The sequence below is a fragment of the Lygodium microphyllum genome, chromosome 12 (genome assembly GCF_053477565.2).
Source record: "Lygodium microphyllum isolate KBCC chromosome 12, Lygodium_microphyllum_v1.1.10, whole genome shotgun sequence".
NCBI lineage: Eukaryota > Viridiplantae > Streptophyta > Polypodiopsida > Schizaeales > Lygodiaceae > Lygodium > Lygodium microphyllum.
The window spans coordinates 33,443,546-33,466,427 of NC_141146.1; the positions used below are offsets into that span (position 1 = coordinate 33,443,546).

The 22,882-nt window shown below is 39.0% G+C and overlaps 1 protein-coding gene across 5 annotated transcripts in view; it reads right to left on the minus strand.

The window, feature by feature from the left end:
* Window positions 1-11,043, minus strand: part of CRR1 (Dihydrodipicolinate reductase, bacterial/plant) — a 34,750-nt gene extending 23,707 nt beyond the window's left edge. The window contains exons 1-3 of one of the 5 annotated variants that reach the window (XR_015692623.1): window positions 10,800-11,043; window positions 10,457-10,579; window positions 10,302-10,376 (exon numbers count right to left, since the gene is read on the minus strand). Coding sequence is in view for 4 of the 5 variants with exons in the window: in XM_087689324.1 (XP_087545450.1) it covers window positions 10,302-10,376; window positions 10,457-10,579; window positions 10,800-10,925 (324 nt within the window). In the remaining variant the exon portion in view is untranslated. The remainder of the gene's footprint in view (window positions 1-10,301; window positions 10,377-10,456; window positions 10,580-10,799) is intronic. The other 4 variants (XM_087689327.1, XM_087689324.1, XM_087689325.1 and 1 more) reach the window with 4 other exon arrangements.
* Window positions 11,044-22,882: the final 11,839 nt, after the last annotated feature.

Consider the following 22,882-nt stretch of genomic DNA (forward strand, 5'->3'; position numbering starts at 1 on the left):
GAGACCGAACTAAAGTCGGCTCTAACTGGAAAGCATCAAGGTAAAGCTGCAATAACTGAGGATGGTCTGCCAAGTCATCCTCCTCCATCCATTTAGCATTCATTGGTGAATAATTTTGAAACTTCACCAAGCACCTTCTGGAACCCTTATCCCTGATCTTCCTCTCTTTGTGTGCCGAAATCTGCTTTGATACCAGTATTTCATCGAGCTCTTCAACCTCCAACTAAATTTCAGCAGATACATTCTCTGGCACATCTCCATGAAAAGGTCTAAGCAAGCTTACATGAAAGGCATTGTGTATCCGCCAGTGTGGAGCCAATTCCAGCCTATAGTATGTATCACTAATTCTCTCCAACACTTGAAATGGCCCAAAGTATCTCATAGACAGCTTTGGATACAATCGCTCTTTGCCCTTCATCTTTTTCAGCCGTGCCATTTCAAATCGCAACAATACATTATCGCCCTATGCAAAGTGTAAAGTACGCCTATGACGATTAGCTGCTCTCTTTTGCTTGTCCTTAGTGAAAACTAAGTAAGTTGAAAGATGATTTTTCATTACTTTGGAAATAACAGAAGCAGATACAATAGGGACAGATTCCCCTTTCAATTTTACATCCATAATATGAACTTTGCCTCTATGAAAGAGGGTCACAATCTTATCATGAGTATCAATCACTGCATGCACACGATGACACCAAGGCATACCAAGCAAGACATCACATCCTTCCAATGGAGCAATAAAGAACTCTTCGCTATCCACATAACTTTGAATGTGCAAACGAAGCTTTCCATTGATAGGAGTAACGAGCTCTGCATATCCCTTGCATGCCATACCAATCTCATCCATGGGCCCCATCTTATCCTCTCTGATGCCTAAACGAGCTGCCATATCAAGATAGATGATTAAACCGTGCTCCTAGATCAAGAAAAATCAATGCATGCTGATCTCTAAATTTGCCCCATGTCCTACAAAGTTCAATACTATCTTGATTAAGCTGATCTGCCACTACATCAAGCACTAAACCAACAGTGGTTTTGCCTTTCTTTCCCTTATTATCATCCTTTTCAGCTTGTTGTTTATTAGGACAGCTGCATACCATATGCCCTTCCTGTTCACAAATATAGCATTTATTTGCAGCCATCAGCTCCTTACGTCGTGTATCACTTTTCCCACTCTTTCTCTACGATTTGTTCCTCTTTCCAGCCCTATTTTCAGATCTGACCTGATTTTCAGCTTTATTTTCAGATTTACACTTTTTCTCAGACCTTTGTCTCTTTGACATGTGACTTGGCATCATCATCATGAAATCATGCATCCTTTCCATGTTGGGAATAAAGGGTCACCGTGCCTTTTATTGTGTTCGGGTGTAAACGCAACCTTACACTTTGTACTTTATATATATTCAAAACCTAAAATGTGATACATTGTCATTGTGCCGAATACTCATTGTGCCGTGCTCACTCTCTCACTCTACTGCTCTCAACTCTCTGCATCTGCACTCTCAACTTAGCTCGTGCGTAGACTCGTCTACATCAAACTGGTATCAGAGCACAAAGGTTGTGCACGCTTCCCGAATCCAATTATGGTCGTCGGGCCACGTGACAAGCGAGCAAGAGCTTCAAGCACCAGCTGCTAGTGTTCGGCAGGTGTAGAAGAGGCAGGCGGACTAGACGGATATCTGTCAGCAGGTTGCAGGTGCTGTAGGCGACACGTGATTAGACTTAGGCGACCAGGCTGCAGACGACACACTGCAAGCTCAGCGTGACGCAACCAAGCTCAGGCGACACGCAACTGGATCAGCAGGCAGACACGGCGACAAGTTTTGCAACCGGATGGGACGTGCTGAAACCAGACGAGACGAGCAGCCAATCACCACGAATGTGGCACGAGAGACAGGCAGAAGTCAATGTTTTTTTTTTTTTAAGGAAATATATTTTTTCTTTCTCCTTCATCGGGCGTTCACACGCTAAGGCACAAAGCCAAATTCTCCCCAAGGAAATTGGGGCTTTTCCCGAATTTGGGGACTTTAATGCAGAAGTGGACAATCTGACTCAAAAGTTGCGAAATGAGTGCACAATTGCCTGTGAAATTTTGGGGCTTTTTATATTTCAGTGAAATTTGGGCACACCGGACCCCAAAAAAATTTAGACTTTTGTAGAATTTCATCAATTTGTGCAAGAATTGCTTGGTATATGCACTTGGGCACTTGAATTGATGCAATTTTCAATAGATTATCCTCAAAAATTTGGGGCTTTTGACCCAAATTGTCAAATTTGTGCTCGGGAATGCTTTTGAAGCAGAAATTGCTGTGAAATTTTGGGGATTTCACATGTAACTGTTGGCTTGGTCTCTAATTGTGTTAGAAATTGCTTGAGGAGTACAACAATCGACATTTTTTAATTCTGAAAATTCATTTGCAGATCTGAAAATTTCTGCAATCTTGGGATTTTCATTTCTGGTTGGTACTCTTGTGCATTGTGGTCACTTGTGTCATATTTGGGCTTGCCTTTGGTGACTGGTTGGTCAATTTGGGACTACAAATTATGGTTGAAAACAGTGACAGCAGTAATCTTTTGCACATTAAGAAGTTTGAGTGTGCCCATAATTTTGCAATCTGGTAGAAACAATGCTATAATGTCTTGGTGCGGAAGAAACATGTAAAGCCCATCAAAACAAAGGGAATCAAACCAGCAGACATGGAACAAGACGAGTGGGATGACTTGGACGAACTTGCTCGCTCTACCATTGAGCTCTCAGTGTCAGGCAACTTGCTCTTCAACATTGAAAAGCTGAATTCAGCATATGCAATGTGGCAAAGGCTTGAAGAATTGTATGCTCAAAAAAGTGCAGCCAGCAAGGTTTATTGGCTGAAAAACTGATGGACTTTCGCATGAAAGAGGATACAGCCATGTCTGTACATTTGAATGAGTTTGACTCAATTGTCAGTCAGCTGATTGCTTTGGATTTTCATATCGATGAAGAGTTCAAAGCCACCTTCTTGCTATGCACCCTACCTAAAAGTTGGGATACTTTCAGGAAAGCTTTGAGTAATTCGAATGCTCAGTTGTTATACTCTGATGTGGAGAGTTCTTTGCTGATGGAAGAACTCAATAGGCAAAACAACTCAGCAAACAAGTCTTCAAATGCATTACACACTAGAGGCAGATTTCAGCATAAGAGCAGTTCTGAAAACACAGCATGCAACAAATCTCGTGGAAAGAATGTGGAGTGCTATCATTGTGGCAAAAAGGGGCACTACAAAAAGGGATTGTTTTCAGCTAAAGAAAGAGAAGGGCGAAAACAAAAACCATGAAGCCAACAAGGCTGAAAACAAGGACAGCCAGCATGCTAAAAAGAGCAATGTGAAAATAGAAGAGGTTAATGTAGTCACTCATGATAATGACAATGACAGTGATGTACTTCTAGCTTCTTCTTTGGATGCACATGCATTGATTGTAGATTCTGAGAATGATATTCACACTTGGATACTTGATTCACGTGCGTCTTTCCATGTCACACCACATCATGAGTGGTTCTCTGACTACAATGGTACAGTACGTTGTGTTGTTCACTTGGGGGATAACTACGCATGTAAAATTGCAGGCATTGGCAGTGTGAAACTAGAATTTCAACATGCCTCTGTGTTTGTTTTGCATAATGGGAGACATGTACCTTAGCTCAAGAAGAGCTTGATAAGCACAGGGCAACTAGATGATGAAGGCTATCACACCACCTTTGGGGATAGCAAATGGAAAATATGTAAGGGCTCCCGCATTGTTGCCAAGGGGTCCAAAAGTGATACTTTGTATCCTTTGCATATATCTAGTGTGCGTGACCATGTTGTCGCCATAACTGAGCAGCCAAGTGTTTCTTTGTGGCATAGCCAGTTGGGACACATAAGTCAATCTGGAATGAAAATGCTCTCTCGTTTGGGTTATTTACCGTGTTTGAGATATGCTGATTTTGAATAGTGTAATCTTGCATTTATGGTAAACATGCTCAAACGTCACACAAAAAATCTCTTTCTCCAAAGTCTTTACCCTTAGAGTTAGTACATTCAGATGTATGTCAAATGCCAGGGTTATCTTTAGGGGAGAAGAAGTATTTTATTACATTTGTTGATGATGCCACACGCAAAGTTTGGGTTTATCCAATCCGTTGCAAAGACGAGGCCTTTGATAAATTTAAAAAATTCCTGGCACTTACTGAAAATCAAATCAACAAGACATTAAAATACCTTCGCTCTGACAATGGTGGGAAATATGTGTCCAAAGCCTTTCAAGACTTTTGTGACAGCAAAGGGATTAAGAGGGAGCTTACTACTACTCATAATCCGCCCCAAAATGGTATTGTAGAGCATATGAATCGGACCATTCAAGACAAGGTCCGTACAATGCTGTCACACGCTGCTTTACCCCATGGTTTTTCAAGCCACCTTCGTATACACACTTGAAAGTGTTTGGCTACGAGGCATTTGTACACATACGCAAGGAAGAACGCAGCAAACCTGAGCCAAAGTCCTATAAATGTGTTTTCCTAGGATATGGCGATGAAGGTCAAATGGGGTATAGATTATGGGATCCCGAGAAAAGAAAAGTAGTACGCAACAATGATGTCATCTTCCAAGAAGATCGCATGTACAAACAGCCCGAAAGAACAGAGGAGGTCCGAAGGGTTGTATTCCGGGAGGATGTACCAACAGGACAGCAAAGAATGCCCGTTAGATAGCAGCAACCCTAAAAAATGCAAGGAATAATGCTGTAAATGATCAGCAAGATCTTGCCCATGATGTCCCACAAATTCAATAAGAACATGTGCACTTGGAACAACCTGAACCAGTTATACAGCAAGCTGTATCTGCAGAACAGCAAGCTGTTAATGCAGATTTACAGGCTGAACAGCCAGCAAATATTGACCACTGGGTCCCTAGGTCGACCAAAGTGCAAAAACAGCCAAACAGGTTTGTTCCTAGAGTCAACTATGTGGTTGATTATGTCATGTTAACAGATTGTGGTGAACCGTCATGCTTCCAGGAAGCAATGGACAGACAAGATAGTAAAAATTGGCAAAAAGCAATGCTATCAAAGATGGAATCTCTCATGAAGAATGGCACTTGGGATTTGGTACTTTTGCCAAAAGGACAAAAGTGCTACCCTACAAATGGGTTTACAAAATGAAAGTCACTTCTGGTTCTTTGCCCAAGTACAAGGCACGCTTGGTTGCTAAAGGGTACAAGCAAAAATGGAATTGATTTGATGAAATCTTTTCTCCTGTAGTCAAAATGACTACTTTGCGAACCATCTTGGGCTTGGTTGCCTCTGAGGACATGGAACTCATACAGATGGATGTAAGAACCGCCTTCTTACATGGTGATCTGCATGAGGAAATCTATATGCAGCAGCCTGACGGTTTTGTTGCAAAAGGAAAAGAGCACATAGTATGTAAACTCAACAAAAGTCTATATGGGTTGAAGCAAGCACCACGTAAATGGTATCACAAATTTGATACATTCATGCAATCTCAAGGATTTCATCGTTCTCAAGTTGATCACTGCTTATATACCAAGAAGGCAGTAGATGGCAGCCTTATTCTCTTGGTATTGTATGTGAATGACATGCTAATTGTAGGCAAGGATGTTCATGCCTTGGACTCCTTAAAACGGAGCCTACACAATAGCTTTGATATGAAAGATCTTGGTGAGGCAAATCACATTCTTGGCATGCATATACTCAAAGGCAAATCAAAAAGTCTTCTTTATCTGTCACAGCAGGAGTATATTACGAAAGTTCTACAATGTTTCAATATGGAAGAGGGGAAAGCTATTAGTGTACCATTGCCTCCATATGTGAAACTTAGTGCAGACGACAACCCTGCATCAGATGATGGTAAGGCTGAAATGGCCAAGATACCTCATGCTTCAGCTGTTGGTAGCTTGATGTATGCTATGGTTGCTACACATCCTGACATTGCATTTGCAGTGGGAGTAGTTAGCAGATACATGGCATATCCTGGCAAAAAGTATTGGAAAGCAGTGAAGGGTATCATGAGGTACCTTAAGGGCACAAAGGATTTGTGTATCTATTTTGGTAAGCAAAAGTCATTAGTTGTTGGTTTCACGAATGCAGACTATGCTGGCCATCCTGACTGCATGAAGTCTACTTCAGGATATGTGTTTATATTCACAAGAGGAGCAATCTCTTGGATATCTAGGCTGCAAAAGTGTGTTGCACTGTCTACTATAGAGGTAAAATATGTGGCTGCCACAGAGACATGTAAAGAGGCTTTATGGCTTTCACGTCTAGTGAGAGAGCTTGGGATTACAGAGGTTCCTATCCTCCACTGTGACAATCATAGTGCTATCATGCTAGCACGGAATCATGTCTTTCATGCAAAGACAAAGCACATATAGGTGAAGTATCACTTCATCAAGGATGTACTTGACAACAAAGGCATTGAGCTTGTCAAGGTACATACAAATGATAACCCTGCAGATCTTCTCATGAAAGGTCTCCCAACTAAGCGGTTTGCTCATTGCCGCCAGATGATGGGGGTTGGATAGTATATATGTCTTTCAACTTTGTACATGCATACACTTAGCTCATTCTTTCCTCTACCTTTAAGCATGTTGCTTGGGAGGTTGTTGGGAATAAAGAATCACCTGCCTTTTATTGTATTCGGATGTGAACGCACCCTTACACTTTGTACTTTATATATATTTAAAACCTAAAATGTGGTACATTGTCATTGTACCAAATACTCATGGTGTCGTGCTCACTCTCTCATTCTCTACTGCTCTCAACTCTCTGCATCTGACTCTCAGCTCAGCTCGCGCATAGACTCGTCTACAGCATTCCACGCAACAATGTATCGGCTGTAGTAGCAGTTTCTATAAGCTGAGACATGCTGGAAACAGTGGAATTAATGCAAAAATCCCGAATACCCTTTGGCAAACCACAAATATACTTCTCCACCTGCTCATGGAGAGGTATTGTGCGATAAGAAGTAACTGGCAGCAATGCATCCCAAAACTTCTTATTATACTGATCCAAGTTCTTGAGTCTTTGGAATTCGACTAATTCCAAGCTATCATAATGTCTACTTCAAAGGTACTTGTCAACCAATTTGAAGCAAACAATTGCTTGAACTGGACCCAAGTGGTAGGTGACTTCCCTTGAATAAGAAGTGTAGACCAACACTGCAATGCATTTCCCTTCAAAAATGTGGCTGCCTTGCGTATCTTAAATGCCTCTGTGAAGTTGCCTCCAAAAATAGGCTACATCAAACTGCTGAATAAAAACAAGTGCTTTCAGCCTATCTTGTGCACCACTGAAAGGCTCAAACTTCACGCTTTAGCTACCTTCATCATAGTCCTTCAGCGGACCTATGGGAGTCAAGTTATCATAAATGGGCTGCGGCAAAAAGGGTGCATTGGCTGTATTTGCATAAAAACCAGTACTATCTAAAGCACCTACATGACCAGCACCAAATCCTTGTGCTCCAACAGTCCTTAGGGGTGTAGATACATATCCATATGGCCCACTTTGTGTCCCAGGCATCATGCCTATGCTGCCATACATGGGATTAGGCATTCTACTTGCATTACCTAGATACATTGGATGTTGTGAGCCATGCATTGGCTGATGCATACCATAGGGATTTGTGCCATACATTCCCATATGCAGTGCTTGTTCAATCATAGCATGAAAAATGGTACCACCACCAAAGTATCCTTGATGTCCCATGCTTGCATGTGCATAATTGCCTTGCTACCCATATTCCCATGGGTTGGCACTACCAAGTTGGCCATGCATTTGCACTTGCTGCCCCACGGATACCAACTATTAGTGCTCATCAGGCATTTTGGGCTCTTCTAAAGAAGGATTAGGCATTTCCTCAGCCTCCAAGGGTCCAAATGCTGCAAATGCTGAGATCTTCAGAGCAAGGCTGTGAAATGGCTGGGAGATGAGAGAGAGTTGTAGAGAGAGAAAATTCAGAGTTTTGTCGTGAAGAATGACTGAAAATCAGTCAAATGCAGCTACTGCCCTGCCACAACAGCATTAAATGCTGTCGCCCACAGCTGAGACATCCAAATCAGCTGTCACCTTGTACCTAAATGCAATCGCTCAGCTGTGGAGGGTCCGAATCTGCAATCGCCCCCTCAAAACTCACTCATGGCTGGCTGCAATGGCTGAAAATAGGCTGGACATGGCTGGTCACAGCTCTCCCACATTTGCTACAACAAGAATGATCTCGTTTTTCCTCTTCTTCAACCTTTTACCAACCTGTATGTGCAAGTTTGCCAAGTGGCAACCTTTCCAAATGGTTTTTCCAACATTATCCATCATTAAATATTACTTTTCAGCCTTTAATTATTAAAAATTAATCTAATAATTATTTTGGTGCTCATAAAAATAATCTGACTAGCCAATAATTAAATTGGCTAGGCATCTTCCACTCCCTAGTCTTTCTGTGCCATCCTTGACCATTAGATCGGCGTTAGGTACCATTAAACGCCACATCTCTAGCATCACCAAACTGACACTTATGGCCAAATAAATAACCTAGGCCAACAATTGACACCAGATACCACCAAGTACCTGTGCAACATAACTTATAGCAACTTTTGCCTTTGACATCCCGTGATTTTCTCGAGTCCCAGGCTCGTAAATTTACTCTAACCCCAGTTGCACCTCACATGTGCAACATTTACTTAATCATGTGATTAAAAATTAATCCACATGTTAAGTGAGGTTTCAAAAATACATGTCCTCATGACAGTTTGCCTAGTTGTTACCCTGCTATTTTATTCTATCAGTCTGTCATCTCTTGGTTGTGAACTCCATCAGAGTCTGACGGAGATATTGGAGTTCTAACTATCTTTTCCACTCAGTTTTGTGTGTGTTTCTTTCTTGGTTACTATCAAGTGTGTTCACACTACACAGACAGCAACTTTTCCTTGCCTTGGCAAAGATTATGCAAGCAGCCTCTAATGATTGCGACCAGTCTTGGAGTGCCACATCAGCATTTTCCTTCCCAGTTTGGGCTGGTCAACCAAATTTAGATGGCAGACTGCATTTATTGCACTCCCCTACAGCTGGTTGGCCAGATTTGGAGGTATTTGGCTATATATATAGCCCCAAACTTGGCTGAGACAGATCATTCTCTTCTATCTTTTGCAAGCTACACACTGCATCTCCATCTCTGGTGCTGCCATTATTTGCAGCCTGATGTAGTGCCCTCACCGATACTTTGGACTACGTGCAGCTTTCTTTCCAGATTCAATCAAGATTTCTCTTCCATTCCTGTTGTCTTTTCTCTTCTCCTTTTCTCTCCATGTTTGTGTTTCCCTTTTGTTGCACATTCTCACACCAGTAGCTAGGTTTTGGCACAAATGTGGAATCTTGAAATTGGAACACTTGGTAGTGGACCGTAAGTCACATTTGTGAGAGTGTGTAATAGAAAGGAAAGTGAACATGAAGAGGAGGAGATTGAAAGAGAACACAAGTGAGAGAAGGAACAATCTAACTGCAATGTCTAAAAGATACAAGCCTGCACCAGTTGACCCCAACATGCATCTCTACACATCAGTGTGGATGCCCCTAGCCCATGTCTAGCAAAACTCATGCAATGTCATGAAGCTGCCAAAAGTGAGTTCCAAACATGCATCACATCACCGTGACTGATAACCATGATCCATCCCAACACTGCAAACTCACCATTTTTGAACCATATTCATCATGGTATGCGGGACTGGGAATAGGGCAGATTTGCCATCCCTTGTGCATGGAACAAAAAGAAGGACGAAAAGAAGCTATCAACCCTACAGTCCCCAAGTCATTAAAATGACCATCCCCTATGACTACCTTCAGATGTGCATTAACAGCCCATCTCAACCTTTGGTAAAGTCATCTAGAGCTTCCCAACAGCAAAGCGATATCATTTAGTTTCCATCCCCATCACCAGGGAGGATCCCATACTATTGCTGTGTTCTTTTGTGCAGGTCTTCCAAGTCTTGAAGGTGATCATCTCTTTTATAGCTGGGTGTGTCTTCATCAACATACCAAGATATGGGTGTCTCCACAAGAGTGACCCTACTTTGCAGGTTAGACCAAAATTGTAGTTGTAGGTTTACAATACAATACCAGTAACGTAAGGCTATTCAAATACCACTAATAACCATAGTTGTGGGCGTATATTGGACGTCGATAATTAAATCATCTTACTCAAAGTGCACAGCTAAAATGGAATATGCCTTTAATATGGAATATGCCGAAACACGGGCAAAGATACCAAAACATACCTGTGATAAAGAATTAAGGACCATAACGAGGTCATGTGAAATTGGAAGCTCCAATGGCTCTTCGAGGCCAGCCACCTAGGAAAAGGAGAAATTTCTCAACAACATACTCCTACTATGCAAACAAAGTTGTGCACCTGTGTCACTTGATATATTACCTCCCCAGCATCCATCCCAATGGAAGAAGAATCCACAGCACCAGCCAGTTCCATTCCCCTGGCCTTCGTAATTGCGCAAATAGCTGCCCTGCCTAGTGAACTGCAGGCTCCATTGATAATCACCTGTGCAGACTCACACAGAACCGATACGCTTTTAGCTTTAAAATTTTCCCGGCTTCAAGCAACGTCAAGCATGAGCTCTATACGATAATCTTCTGTTAATATTACAAGTTGACATAATCTGATGTTACAGCATTATACATCTCGCTTTTGGCACAAACAGGTTGCTTTCTGGATTGAGAACGGTGTTTAAGACATCCAGAATATAAAGCAGTTGAAAGACCTTGATAGACCTTGACTTCTGCTGAGGTGCCATGGAGCATGACACAGACAGAGGCAAACAGATACGAGCCACGTAGCCTGTCGCAACGAAGGTGGGCGATGCGCAGGAAGCCATGCCAACGGCCATAGCCAATACAAGCTCGAGCGACTGGATAACGTACAGGAATCCCGAGATGCAATGTGTGCGTGTGTGTGTCTGCGAGTAAGTTGGAACACTTTTTTGCAATACTTAGCTTTACATCAAAAAATTTAAACTAGCTAATCGTGCTTCGCCCGGTTGGTGACACCACAAAGCTCGTGATGCTGTGTCTATTTTATTTTGTATTTTTTGAGCAAATAATACATTTTGTGCTTAATAAACAATGTATAATCATTATTATTTGAGCTATAAGTTCGGAAAAGTGTCGAAACACCAGAGTGCTTCTGACCCTAGTTCCCAAACCAAACCAAAGTGACCATTTATGTCACATGATTAGGGGCAGAAAGAAAGGTAAGTGACCATTTATGTCACATGATTGGGAGCAGAAAGAAGGAAACGTGGTCTCCTTCCACCACCTTCTCTTCTCCTCTCACTCTCACGGGACAGGAGGAGGTAGGCCAGCAGGCAACAGATCAGTCCTCTCTTTCTCTCTCTCTGTGGGCGTTTTTGTGTTCTCTCTCTCTCTCTCTCTCTCTCTCTCTCTCTCTCTCTCCACTGCGCTGGAATACTGCAAGTCAGTCCTCTCCACTGCGCTGGAATACTACAGGTCAATCCTCTCAACGCTGCCCGTCATCTGTGTGTGTGTGTGTGTGTGTGTGTGTGTGTGTGTGTGTGTGTGATGGCAGACGTCAAAGAGAGAGAGAGAGAAGAACGCTTCTCCATTTGACGCCATGGCCATCTCCTTTTCTGGTGTAATGCTTCAACTAACATTCGAACGCTTCTGGATTATTAACAGCTTCTTCGATTATTATTGACAGCTTCAACTAACGCTTCTGGATTATTATTTTATATGCAATTAGCTTCAACTAATCAGCTTCGACTATTTTGACATTACGCTTCTCTCTCTCTCTCTCTTATGTATGTCGTCAAAGAGAGAGAAAGAGAAAGAAGTCATATAGTATCTCTCTCTCTCTCTCTCTCTAATGGCAGACGTCAGAGAGAGAGTGAGAGAGAAGCGAGAGAAGTCATATATATATATATATCTCTCTCTCTCTCTCTTACGACAAACATCAGAGAGAGATACTATATGACTTCTCTCTCTCTCTCTCTCACTCACTTACTTTGCTGCATTGAGAGAGACAGAGAGAGAGACTTTAGTTTAGTTAGTTTGTGGTTAGTTAGTCTAGTTACTTTATTTAGTTGGTTTTGGTTGTTTAGTTTAGTTAGTTTAGTTAGTTAGTTGATTAGTTTAGTTTATTTAGTTTATTTATTTAGTTAGTTGATTAGATAAGCTAAATAGTAAGCTAGTTTAGTTAGTTTATTTAGTTAGTTGCTTAGTTACTTTAGATTGTGTGTTAGTTACTTTAGATATAGTTTAGGGTTAGTTTGTTTTTTTGTTTTAGTTTATATATGTATTATGGGTTAGTTAGTTAGTAGGTTTTACCTTGGATTAGTTGCTTAGTTACTTTAGATTGTGTGTTATAGATGGATATAGTTTAGGGTTAGTTCGTTTTTTTGTTTTATGTTATGGAGAGAGAGAGAGAGAGAGAGAGAGAGGTTTGCTTGGTATGGTTTAATTTATTGGTATTTTGGTTTATTTGGTGCAATTTGTTTGTGAGGATTGGTTGTCTAGCCAATATTCAAGTCGATGATCTCTCTTTCTCTCTCCGGTTGTACATTTGTTTTGATGTATTTATTGATTTAAATAATAAGTTAGTTAGTTAAATAGGTTGTTAGTTTTGTTGGTTTATTTTGGTTGTTTATTTAGTTTAGTTAGTTTATTTAGTTACTTAGTTAGTTTTGGTTGTTTATGGTTATTTATAGTTAGTTTATTTAGTTCGTTGATTAGATAAGTTAAATAGTAAGTTAGTAGTTACTTTAGATTGTGTGTTAGTTACTTTAGATATAGTTTAGGGTTAGTTTGGTTAGATACGTTAGCTTATTAGATTAGTTAGTTTAAATTATTTTTGTTTATTATCTATCGAATAGTTTAGTTAGATTGATTGGTTAGTTTACTTGAGAGAGAGAGAGAGAGAGAGAGAGAGAGAGAGAGAGAGAGAGATTAGTTTAGTTAGTTTGTGGTTAATTAGTTTAGTTAGTTTTGCTTGTTTAGTTAGTTATTTAGTTATTTAGTTAGTTTTGGTTGTTTGTGGTTATTTAGTTTAGTTACTTTATTTAGTTAGTTGATTAGATAAGTTAAATAGTAAGTTAGTAGTTACTTTAGATTGTGTGTTAGCTTAAGTTATTAGATTAGTTAGTTTAAATTAGTTTAAATTATTTTTGTTTATTATCTATCGAATAGTTTAGTTAGATTGATTGGTTAGTTTACTTGTGTGTATGTATGTGTGTGTGTGTGTGTGTGTGTGTGTGTGATAGAGTGTTTAGTTTAGTTAGTTTGTGAATAATTAGTTTAGTTAGTTTTGGTTGTTTATTTAGTTTATTTAGTTAGTTTTGGTTGTTTGTGGTTATTTAAACCAAGTGCCTATGTGCATACAAAATATTTAAACCAAACGCCTATGCGCATACAAAATAATGAATGTTTGTCAAATACTTTAATAAATAAGCACACCTAAATAAATATTGATGCCACGTCTTTAGTGATAAGACACGCGCCCATCAAAAATATAATTCTTCAAGGTATTTTGAATATATGCCATCACCGAGTGCTTCTTAAAGCCACCGATACCTGCTCTACACATCAACTGAAGCATTTACAATTGTTAGAAAATAATAAGATAAAACCCATACAAGTGAATACCTAGCAGTCTTTAGCTACAAAATAAATAAATAGATCGTAACTCTGTCCTAACCTTAATTTAATACGAGTGCACTCTAAACTCATAAACATCTATTAATTTAAATATGTATTTTGTCGAATTCCTGCTGTGAAATCACCCACGTGTACATTAAATTAATTTGATATCAACTTCTCGCACAAGAAATCCACCTTGTGTATGAGCCCCAGCAAATACAAATAGTTATACCGAATCCACCGTGGTCTCACAGAATCCACCATGGAATATGCATTTTGGCATCATACCCCTGAGACCAAATATCTAAAATATCTTCGGCCAGTTCTAGTGGTCATAAAGTCAGTGTCTAGAATAGTTGCAGGTTCAAGTATTTCAGTTTCTTTTTCTAACAAAGGAGGGTTTTCATAGACATGGTGGACAAATAATTGGCCTTTAAAAGGTCGTAGCAAACTGATATGAAAAGTATTATGGATTTTCTAGTATTTGGATAGTTCTAATTTAAATGCATTGTCATTTATCTTGTGAATGATTTTGAAATGTCCATAAAATCTAGGTGCTAATTTAACAACAGGGTGTTTCTCAACACCTTGCAATCTTCTATTTTCAATGTGTAGCCAAACATAATCATCAACATTAAAAGTCATGGCTTTTCTTTTCTTATTAGCTTGTTCAGTGTATGATTGTTGGGCTTTCACAATCATGTCTTTAACTTAAGCAAAAATAGTAGCATGCGTATTGGCAATATCATCAGTAGCTTTAACTTTGTTCGACAATGATGTAACAGGTGTGGGTAATCTATGCTCATAAATGATTTCAAAATGTGCTTTTTTTGTAGCTGTGCATAGTGTATTATTGTATGCAAATTAAAGTAGATGCAAGTGTGTATCCCATGTTTGTGGTTTTGAAATTGTGTATGCACGCAAAAGATCTAGAATTGTAACGTTAGTAGCTTCAGTTTGCCAATTGGTTTCAGAATGAAATGCATATGAAAAATTAATCTTAGTACCACATTAGCAAACGAAGTAGTCTAAAAGTTATTGCAAAATCTAAAATCATGATTAGAAATAATAACTTTTGACAAACCACGGTTAGTGAAAACTATCTTAAAAAACAATTGTGCAGCTTAAGATGCAGTTATTTTTTTTTTCATGATAAAAAATATGCTTGTTTGCTAAATCGATCTACTATAGTCCAAATCATATCATGATTAGCTTGTGTGTTAGGCAACCCAGTTATAAAATCCATTGAAATATGTTTCCATGGACGTTCAGGAATTGGTAAAGGCATTAACAAACCATACTGCTTACCATGGTGTCCCTTGACTCTTTGGCAAGTTAAACACTCAGAAACAAAGTTAAAAATGTTAGATTCCATTTGTGGCCAATAAAAATCTTCAATCAATGTTCTTAAAGTGAAAATAATACCTATATGACCTTGATATGGAGGACAATGAATTTCGTGCAATACAAATGATCTAAATGGAATAGTGACATGTAATCTTTTCTCATAAAACATAAACCCATCAGAATAAGACAAAGAATCAATTGAAATCCAGTTATTAGCAACTAATTTATTCCAATCAGCTTGAAAACTGGGGTCATGGTCATAGATATGCTTCATAGAAATAAGGGAATCAAAATATAGAACAGAAATATTATGAATAGTTGATCTTATACTAAATGCATTTGCAACAATATTTTCTCTATCGGGTTAATATTAGATAAGTGGATGAAAACTTTGAATGAAAATAGTCCATTTGATATGATGGTCAGAAATTTGTGGTTGATTAAGGAGATGTTTGATACTTTGCTGGTCAGTTTTGATCATAAATTCGGATCCCATTAGATAGTATTTCCATTGACGTAAGACTTGGACTACAGCTAACAATTCTTTATCATAGGTGGAATCTTGCAACTAGAATAAGCTATGGGATCCATCAGAATAAGACATAAGTTTGCAATTAGAATAAGCTATGGGATGTGAATCTTGCATAAGGACAGCTTTTATTCCTGATCCGCTAGCATCAGTGACTACTAGAAAGAATGGTCGCAAGTAATTGCAAAATAGGTGCATGTGTTAAAGCATGTTTTAATAAATCAAAAAACTTTTGTTGGTTGTCAAACTAATGATATACAATACCTTTCTTTAACAATTTTGTCAAAGGTAATGTGAGTAATTAAAAATTTTCACAAATTTTCGATAAAAGTTGGCAAGATCTAAGAAAAAACGTAACTCATACACATTTTTAGGGATTGGCCAATTCAAAATTGTCTTTATCTTTTTAGGATCAACTTTAATACCATAAGAAGAAACAATGTGACCTCTCTCTCTCTTCTTCTCCTCCTTTCTCTCCCTTCCTCTTCTTCTTCTCCTTCTCTCTCTCCCTCTTCTTCTTCTTCTTCTTCTTCTCCTCTCTCTCTCTTCTTCTCCTTTTTCTTATCCTTTCTCTCCCTCTTCTTCTCCTTTCTCTCTTCCTCTTCTTCTCCTTCTTTCTCTCCCTTTCTCTTCTTCTTCTCCTTCTTCTCCTTCTCTTTATCTTCTTCTCCTTCTTCTTCTCCTTCTCCTTCTCCTCCTTTCTCTCCCTTCCTCTTCTTCTTCTCCTTCTCTCTCTCCCTCTTCTTCTTCTTCTTCTTCTTCTTCTTCTTCTTCTTCTTCTTCTTCTTCTCCTCTCTCTCCTTCTTCGCCTTCTTCTTCTTCTTCTTTTCTTAGCATTCATCATGTGTGCCACCAAATTTATTGCTCATTGTTGCAAGATACATATCATTACCAATCCCAAAGGCATTGTTGTTAGATCCCTGCTTTCAATGGTTGATAAAATTGATTATATCTAGAGTAAAGGTCACCCGTCGGGAGGAGTAGATAGCCCTACTACCTGAAAAAGCTTTTGAAAACTCATTTATAATTGGACTAGTCCTAGCATTACTGATAGTCACTTTGTTCATTGGTTGCATATCCTATGTGAACCTTAAAGTCCCATTCTTCTTTGGTACAATGAACCACTATTTGCATATGGAGCAAAAGATTGCTCCAATATTCCCATTTTGATCTTCTGATTCAACAACTCAATCATCTTTGGTAAATGAACTTTTGGCATATGAATAGGCCATAAATTCCAAGGTGAGGCACAATGAATATAATGATTGAGGAAGTAATACCAGGATCAACACATCCAATATCATGTGGCTAAAATGTAAATGCTCTATGTTGGAAACATGGATTCTCATTGCACTAAACCACACTAAGACTAGTTATAGGTATGGAAGAAAGAAATGAAACTTAGTCATAACTGACAAGATATGCAATTAAATTGAAATGAAGAGTTGTGCTAAATGAAAAACATGTTAATGATTAGAGAAGATACAATGGATGAGCTCTCTATCAAGCTAGAAGTAGCAAGACTAATGCACTAGCTAGCTCTCATGCTCTCTCATAGCTGTGTTATAGCACTAATAGAAAGTGAGGATCCATAGACTCTTTCATAGACTATTATAAATTGCAAGGCATGTTGCATAGTGATAGACTACAGACATTATTCTCCCCTAGCTAAGAGCTAGTTCTTGTGAGCTTGTTGGAAGGGCCTATTTCTAATATCCCCTAGCCCAAAAATTAGATAAAGTATAATATAGATAGGATAAGTAGGGCAAAAAAAAAAAAAGGATAGATACTCTAGAAGTATAGACAAGATTAATGGAATAAAAGGGCTAGGCGGTACTCAATCTTTAATGATAGAATATAAAACATATGGAACTTACATAACTAGTCCAAGATTACAAGGTTTCAAAGACATCTGGCACTTATGAAGACCAAGTTTACTACAAAACATTTGGAGGCCCAAGATTGCAAGGAAAAGAAACATCTAGAACTTAAATAACAAGTCTAGTATTACAAGAAATGACGAGGAGATATCAAAAGAAAATAAAAAGGCCTAGTCATTACAATGATGGGAAGTCAATGGTGACTAGATTGAAGCATGATCCATAAAGTGAAAGCCAAGCATCCAACTTATAAATTGTAGCCATATATTGAGATAGCTACTACTAATTTGAAAAAAGACTTGAAAGAGAGGATTTCAAACAATAAAGTGAAATTAACCTTAGGAGAAATTTTGGGAATTGCGAAGAGAGAATTCCATGATAAAATCATTGATATTACTAATCAATGCCACCTTGTAGGGTGAGGAAAATGAATTGTTTTCACAAGGCATAAAGGGTATTTTGAATTTTGATGGGATTTAAATGCAAGAAGAAGAAGAAGATACTGAAAATGTAGTCATATGCAGCCATACTTCTTGAGGGGTAAAATAGGTTTATTTCATGGAAGAAGAAGTACTAGGGGTTATTATGAGAACTCGTTATACAAGGAAGCATTAGACTAGAGCTATGATAGAGACTCTTGTTCCCTTTTTTTGTATTTTCCATGGTTACATCAAGTGAAGTACTTGTAGGAGGCATATAGTATTCTAAATCATTTCCATCATCCCATTTGTGTTTTCCTTCCACAACAACCTCAATACTTTAGCTTTTGGCAATATATTCATACAGAGAAAAAGGATCTATAGGGTTTTCCAACCAGCCATTCTTCTAATGTAATTACATACATCGTTCAATTTGGACTTGGCAATCTTTCCTTTCTCAACTATCTATATAGCATTGAACTAAAGCTCATTCTTCTTACCACCATCCATTCATTCTCTTTCTACATCTTCTTTAATGAAATTTTCAAATTGTAAGCCATAAGTGACAACTTCAACTATTGCAAAAGCATGCTAAACAGACATATCCTCCGCAAGATTTCTCATACCACCCATTCCAATGTTGCACCAAAGGACAATCCTATTTCAGATGGAACGTGTCTGGGGTCGCGACACGTTTTAGTAGTCCATTGGGAGTCTGATCTAAAAGATGTTGCCTAGCACTCTCGCGGAATGTCACAGGGTTTTTTGGTTAGTGACTCCCGAGTCTACTCCGCATAAAAGGTATCGGCCAACCCTGTTAGGACTGACCTGAATCTTCATGGGTTTCTAATGGTCAAGTCATTCTATAGCCCTCTAGTGTCGGTCAACTTTGCGCAGAGCATCTAAACTGAGGCGGAATCATATCGCACTTGGTTCAAAGAGAATGGGAAATGAGAGGGATGCATCACTCGACCTCTCTATCCATAGGGTAAAGTCCCATTTCGGTCCCCTAAAACAATATGAACCAGGGTTCTACCCTAAATTAACTAAGGTCAATACGTCACCGTGGTTTGAATGTTGAGAAGCTTTCCAGTTCTCTAGGACCACCCTACCGTAGGATGGACCCATCGGGGGTTCCGCCCACCCTCTTCCCTTGATAGCTTTAGTTTTCTACTTACCTAAGGGCACATTAGTGGTAACACATTCAAGCAACTTCCTTAATTAACCCATTGGTCACATGTTCCTTTACATAATTTTATGCACTGACATGAAAACAGTTTAGACAACTCCTTGAAAAGTAAACTATATAGTAAGATTTTGACTGAGATACAAATTCCATCCATAGGACGATCCCTGCAATCCGTAAGGATGCATCATATTACCCTCCAAGTTTTCTCCCTTCCACTAGTAACAGGGCCTCGAGAATCCATCTCGAGTCACATAGACCATTTGAGTAGGACCTGGAGGCAGGGAATTTATAGCCAGAGCCCCCCTGGCATCTAAGCATCCTCCTACGATCAAACAAATCCACGAAGAGACCTCTCATGACAGGTTCGGTACACTTTCCTGTCAAGGTTATTAAGAACCCCCTTGGATAGGGTTGGTGGCCAGCTGGGGGTGGCTTGGCGCACCCTCCAGGAATTTTTACCTGATTCATTATATAAGATTCTTATGAGAGCTTTGGTCAAACAATCCTTTCACAACAGTGTTCCTAAAAGTACAAGCACAACAATAATGTGGGCGAGTGCTCAGAACACTTGCTAAGGTGGAGTTCCTTTTTGAACGATTTCAACCGTCAGATTTTTCTTGCCTTGGTGAGATTGGCGATGATGCGTTTGCATCAAATCCTCGATGTTATCATCCATATCTCTCGCATGACAGATGTATTCTAGGTACAAGTCCTCTTATTCATTGATGATGAGTAATCTACACTTCATCCCTTGATCATCCTTGCAATAGGAATTGCAATTTGCCTTTAGTAGGCGCTACCCTCCCCATTATTATCCCCACGAAACCCTACCCAATCCTCTAGGATTAGAGTTTTTTTGTAAGTTGAATTAATCATCCTAGATCACTCTAGGCTCTATTCAGGGTCCCTCCTATTCTCGTTATCTCTCCTTTGATTTTCTTGCAGAAATCATTATCAACTATCTCATGTATGATAATAATAACTCTACCGTAGTTTAGATGACCACCACTATCATGGGGTTTTATTTTTCCACGATAGCAAATCCTAGTTTGTTATGAATAGTCGCATGTTTGTGGGCAATTATGCTCTCGCCAAAGAGTGTGGAAAGAGAATTCAGTAGTCTTATGGGTCGACGGTCCTTAGATAGTGTTTCCATCATCTTGATAGTTGGGTCACAAATACCGCTCTAACGTTTACCTATTGATCGGGAATCCTTGGGGATAACCTAAGTGAGTTGACCTTCTTACTTGGACAATTTTAAATAGTCTAATTATCCGCATCATTATCTTGAATAGATCGGAGCTTATATCTCTTTCAAGTATTCATTATTGTAGATACATTCTTTATGCTTTAGTGAGTGCAAGTAACCTAATTCATGCACATTGCAATCATGGGGTGTAAACACAATTTTGTGAAGAAAAAGAAGAACACTTTTATCTTCTTCAATTCCTTCCTCTCTGCAAGTAAACTTGAAACTGAATACACTACTTACGTAAGCGAAGAAGAACTTAACTTTTTGCACTTGCAGTGAAGCAAGAGTTTGATGCATTTATTTCTTGCAGAAATGGAGGCAAATATTTCTTTATTAACTAAGATGCTTAGGATCTTGCCTTGCAATCAGAAGATGCAATTTCCTAGATGCAAGTCTCCTTCATGATATTTTTGATGTAAGACATAAATCCTTGATAGGTCCGTATCATTTTTCTACGCACTCGAGTGCAAATATCTATCAATTCCTTTCATCTCTTATGCATGCCAATGCTAGTGTAAAAAATTTAATGCTCCAAGAACAGAAACCAATACAAAATCCCCTAATTTTTGTGTGCACCGATGCGAAGTCTATTATGCAAATTGTTACATTTTATAACATGCCTTTAGTGCAATAAAATCCATAATTTTTGCTAAGGTGAGTATAAATACAATCTCCAACATGATTTTCAATGCACCATAATTGGCGACTTGCTATCATGAATTTTAGCACGACAATTTTTCCTACTTAAAGATATTTCTACCAGAATAAAAATTATTGAATGCACCTCGTTACTAAGTGTTGCGGTTCCTTGACCCATAGCTCCATCATTTGACATGGGATTAGTGTTCACTTGGACCTTCCTTCGCTATGGAGCCATTGTTTAGCTCGAGCCTTCTTCAATAGATGTGCACATGGACTATTACGGAAGCTTGCTCCATGAACAAACACCCCTCTCAAAGGGGAGGGAGTTGGAAACTTCTAGAAGTTTCCTCTCTCTCTCTCTCTCTCTCTCTCTCTCTCAACGTAGCTTGGTAGGGGGGAGGGGGGGGGGGGGGGGCGCTTTATAGTGAGGAGGAGGGGTGGTATAGGGGTGATGGTGGCCTTTTCCCCACCCTCCACCTGGGCAGCCAAAAAGGCCATTGCCATGCAAGCCAACTCTGCAAGTTGGGGAGGGGAGAGATAGTGGGGAAAAAGGGGAGGGAGGTGGCACACGTGTGCCCCTCCTCCTCATCGTCTTCATTGTCATCGTCGACTTCTTCTTCCCCTCCCTCCCGCCAGTTAGCAGCGTCGACATGGGGGGAAGTAAAAATTTTTGAAATAATGTAATTATTTTAGGGGGGGTATTACATTAGACAAGTGAATCTTTCCATCTTTGAAGAAAATCAAATGTTTGCTTAAAGTATCATTATAAGTGTCACAATATTTCCATCATGCTCCTGTACTATTGTATCAAATATATCTTCTAAAAGCTTTTCAAGACTAGATTGCAGTGAAGAGTCTACTCTATCTAGTTGCTCATACCTCCCCTTAAACTCTCGTAGCAATTCTATTATTGCTAACCCCTTGTTTGGCTTAGAAACTCATTCCAAGAACATTCTTTTTGTTAGCTATTTAGTATCTTCTATAAAGAACTCATTCTTGAGTGCTTTTGAGAAATCATCCTAGGTATTGCCATGTTCTGTAAAAATAGCTATGATGCAACTTCTAAGCTCCGATACTACAACTTAAACAAAGTACTAGCTCATCTAATTTGCAAGAATCCCAACAAATTCTAAGATTGTCCAAACTACTTCAATTCATTCATAACAGACTCATGCATTTTTAAGAGCTTCTTCATGCTTATACATCCCATATGTCTGCATGATTCTCAAACAAACCCTCCATTTGCAACTTCCTCCATATTGTAGAACTCTTCCTTTAGCCTTCCACATCATATTCACCATAGATGTTGAGAGAATTGGTCTATTGGGCCAAAGATATTTCATCTTAGGTAAGAAGAGCTCATAGCATAGAAACATGAATTTTAGTCGAAGAAGGTTAAAAAAAAGAGAGAAAACATGTAGATCTAGACACAAGGAATCAAATATTCTCAAAACACGACTATAAATATGATATATTCCATATGATTTTACTTCCAAATCAATTATAGCATATATATCTACATAAAAATTAGTTCTGAATCTATTGCTCAACTTAAAACCCGTCTATGATCAGCCCTTCATGCATATACTTCAATGTACAAAAGTTTGGATAGTAAACACTATTTATGTAGTCCAAAATAGTCCTTTTTATTTCAAACAATAGCCAAAGGGTTAATCAGGCCGCAAATACATAATAAACCCTGCATTAGATCACAAAAGAGTCCCTCTTTCAACCTTAAACATCAACCTTACAAGTATGAATAGTAGTGAAATAAGAAAGTACCAAAACAATCTACTATCTTCATTCTTTCTAGATAGCCATACACATAGAACAAAGAAGAGCTTTGTGATAGTAGCAGGCTACCTCCAATTCATGTTTGCATCAATTTAGAGTAGAATAGTTCAACATACATCATTCCAAAAAGCAACCCTTGTT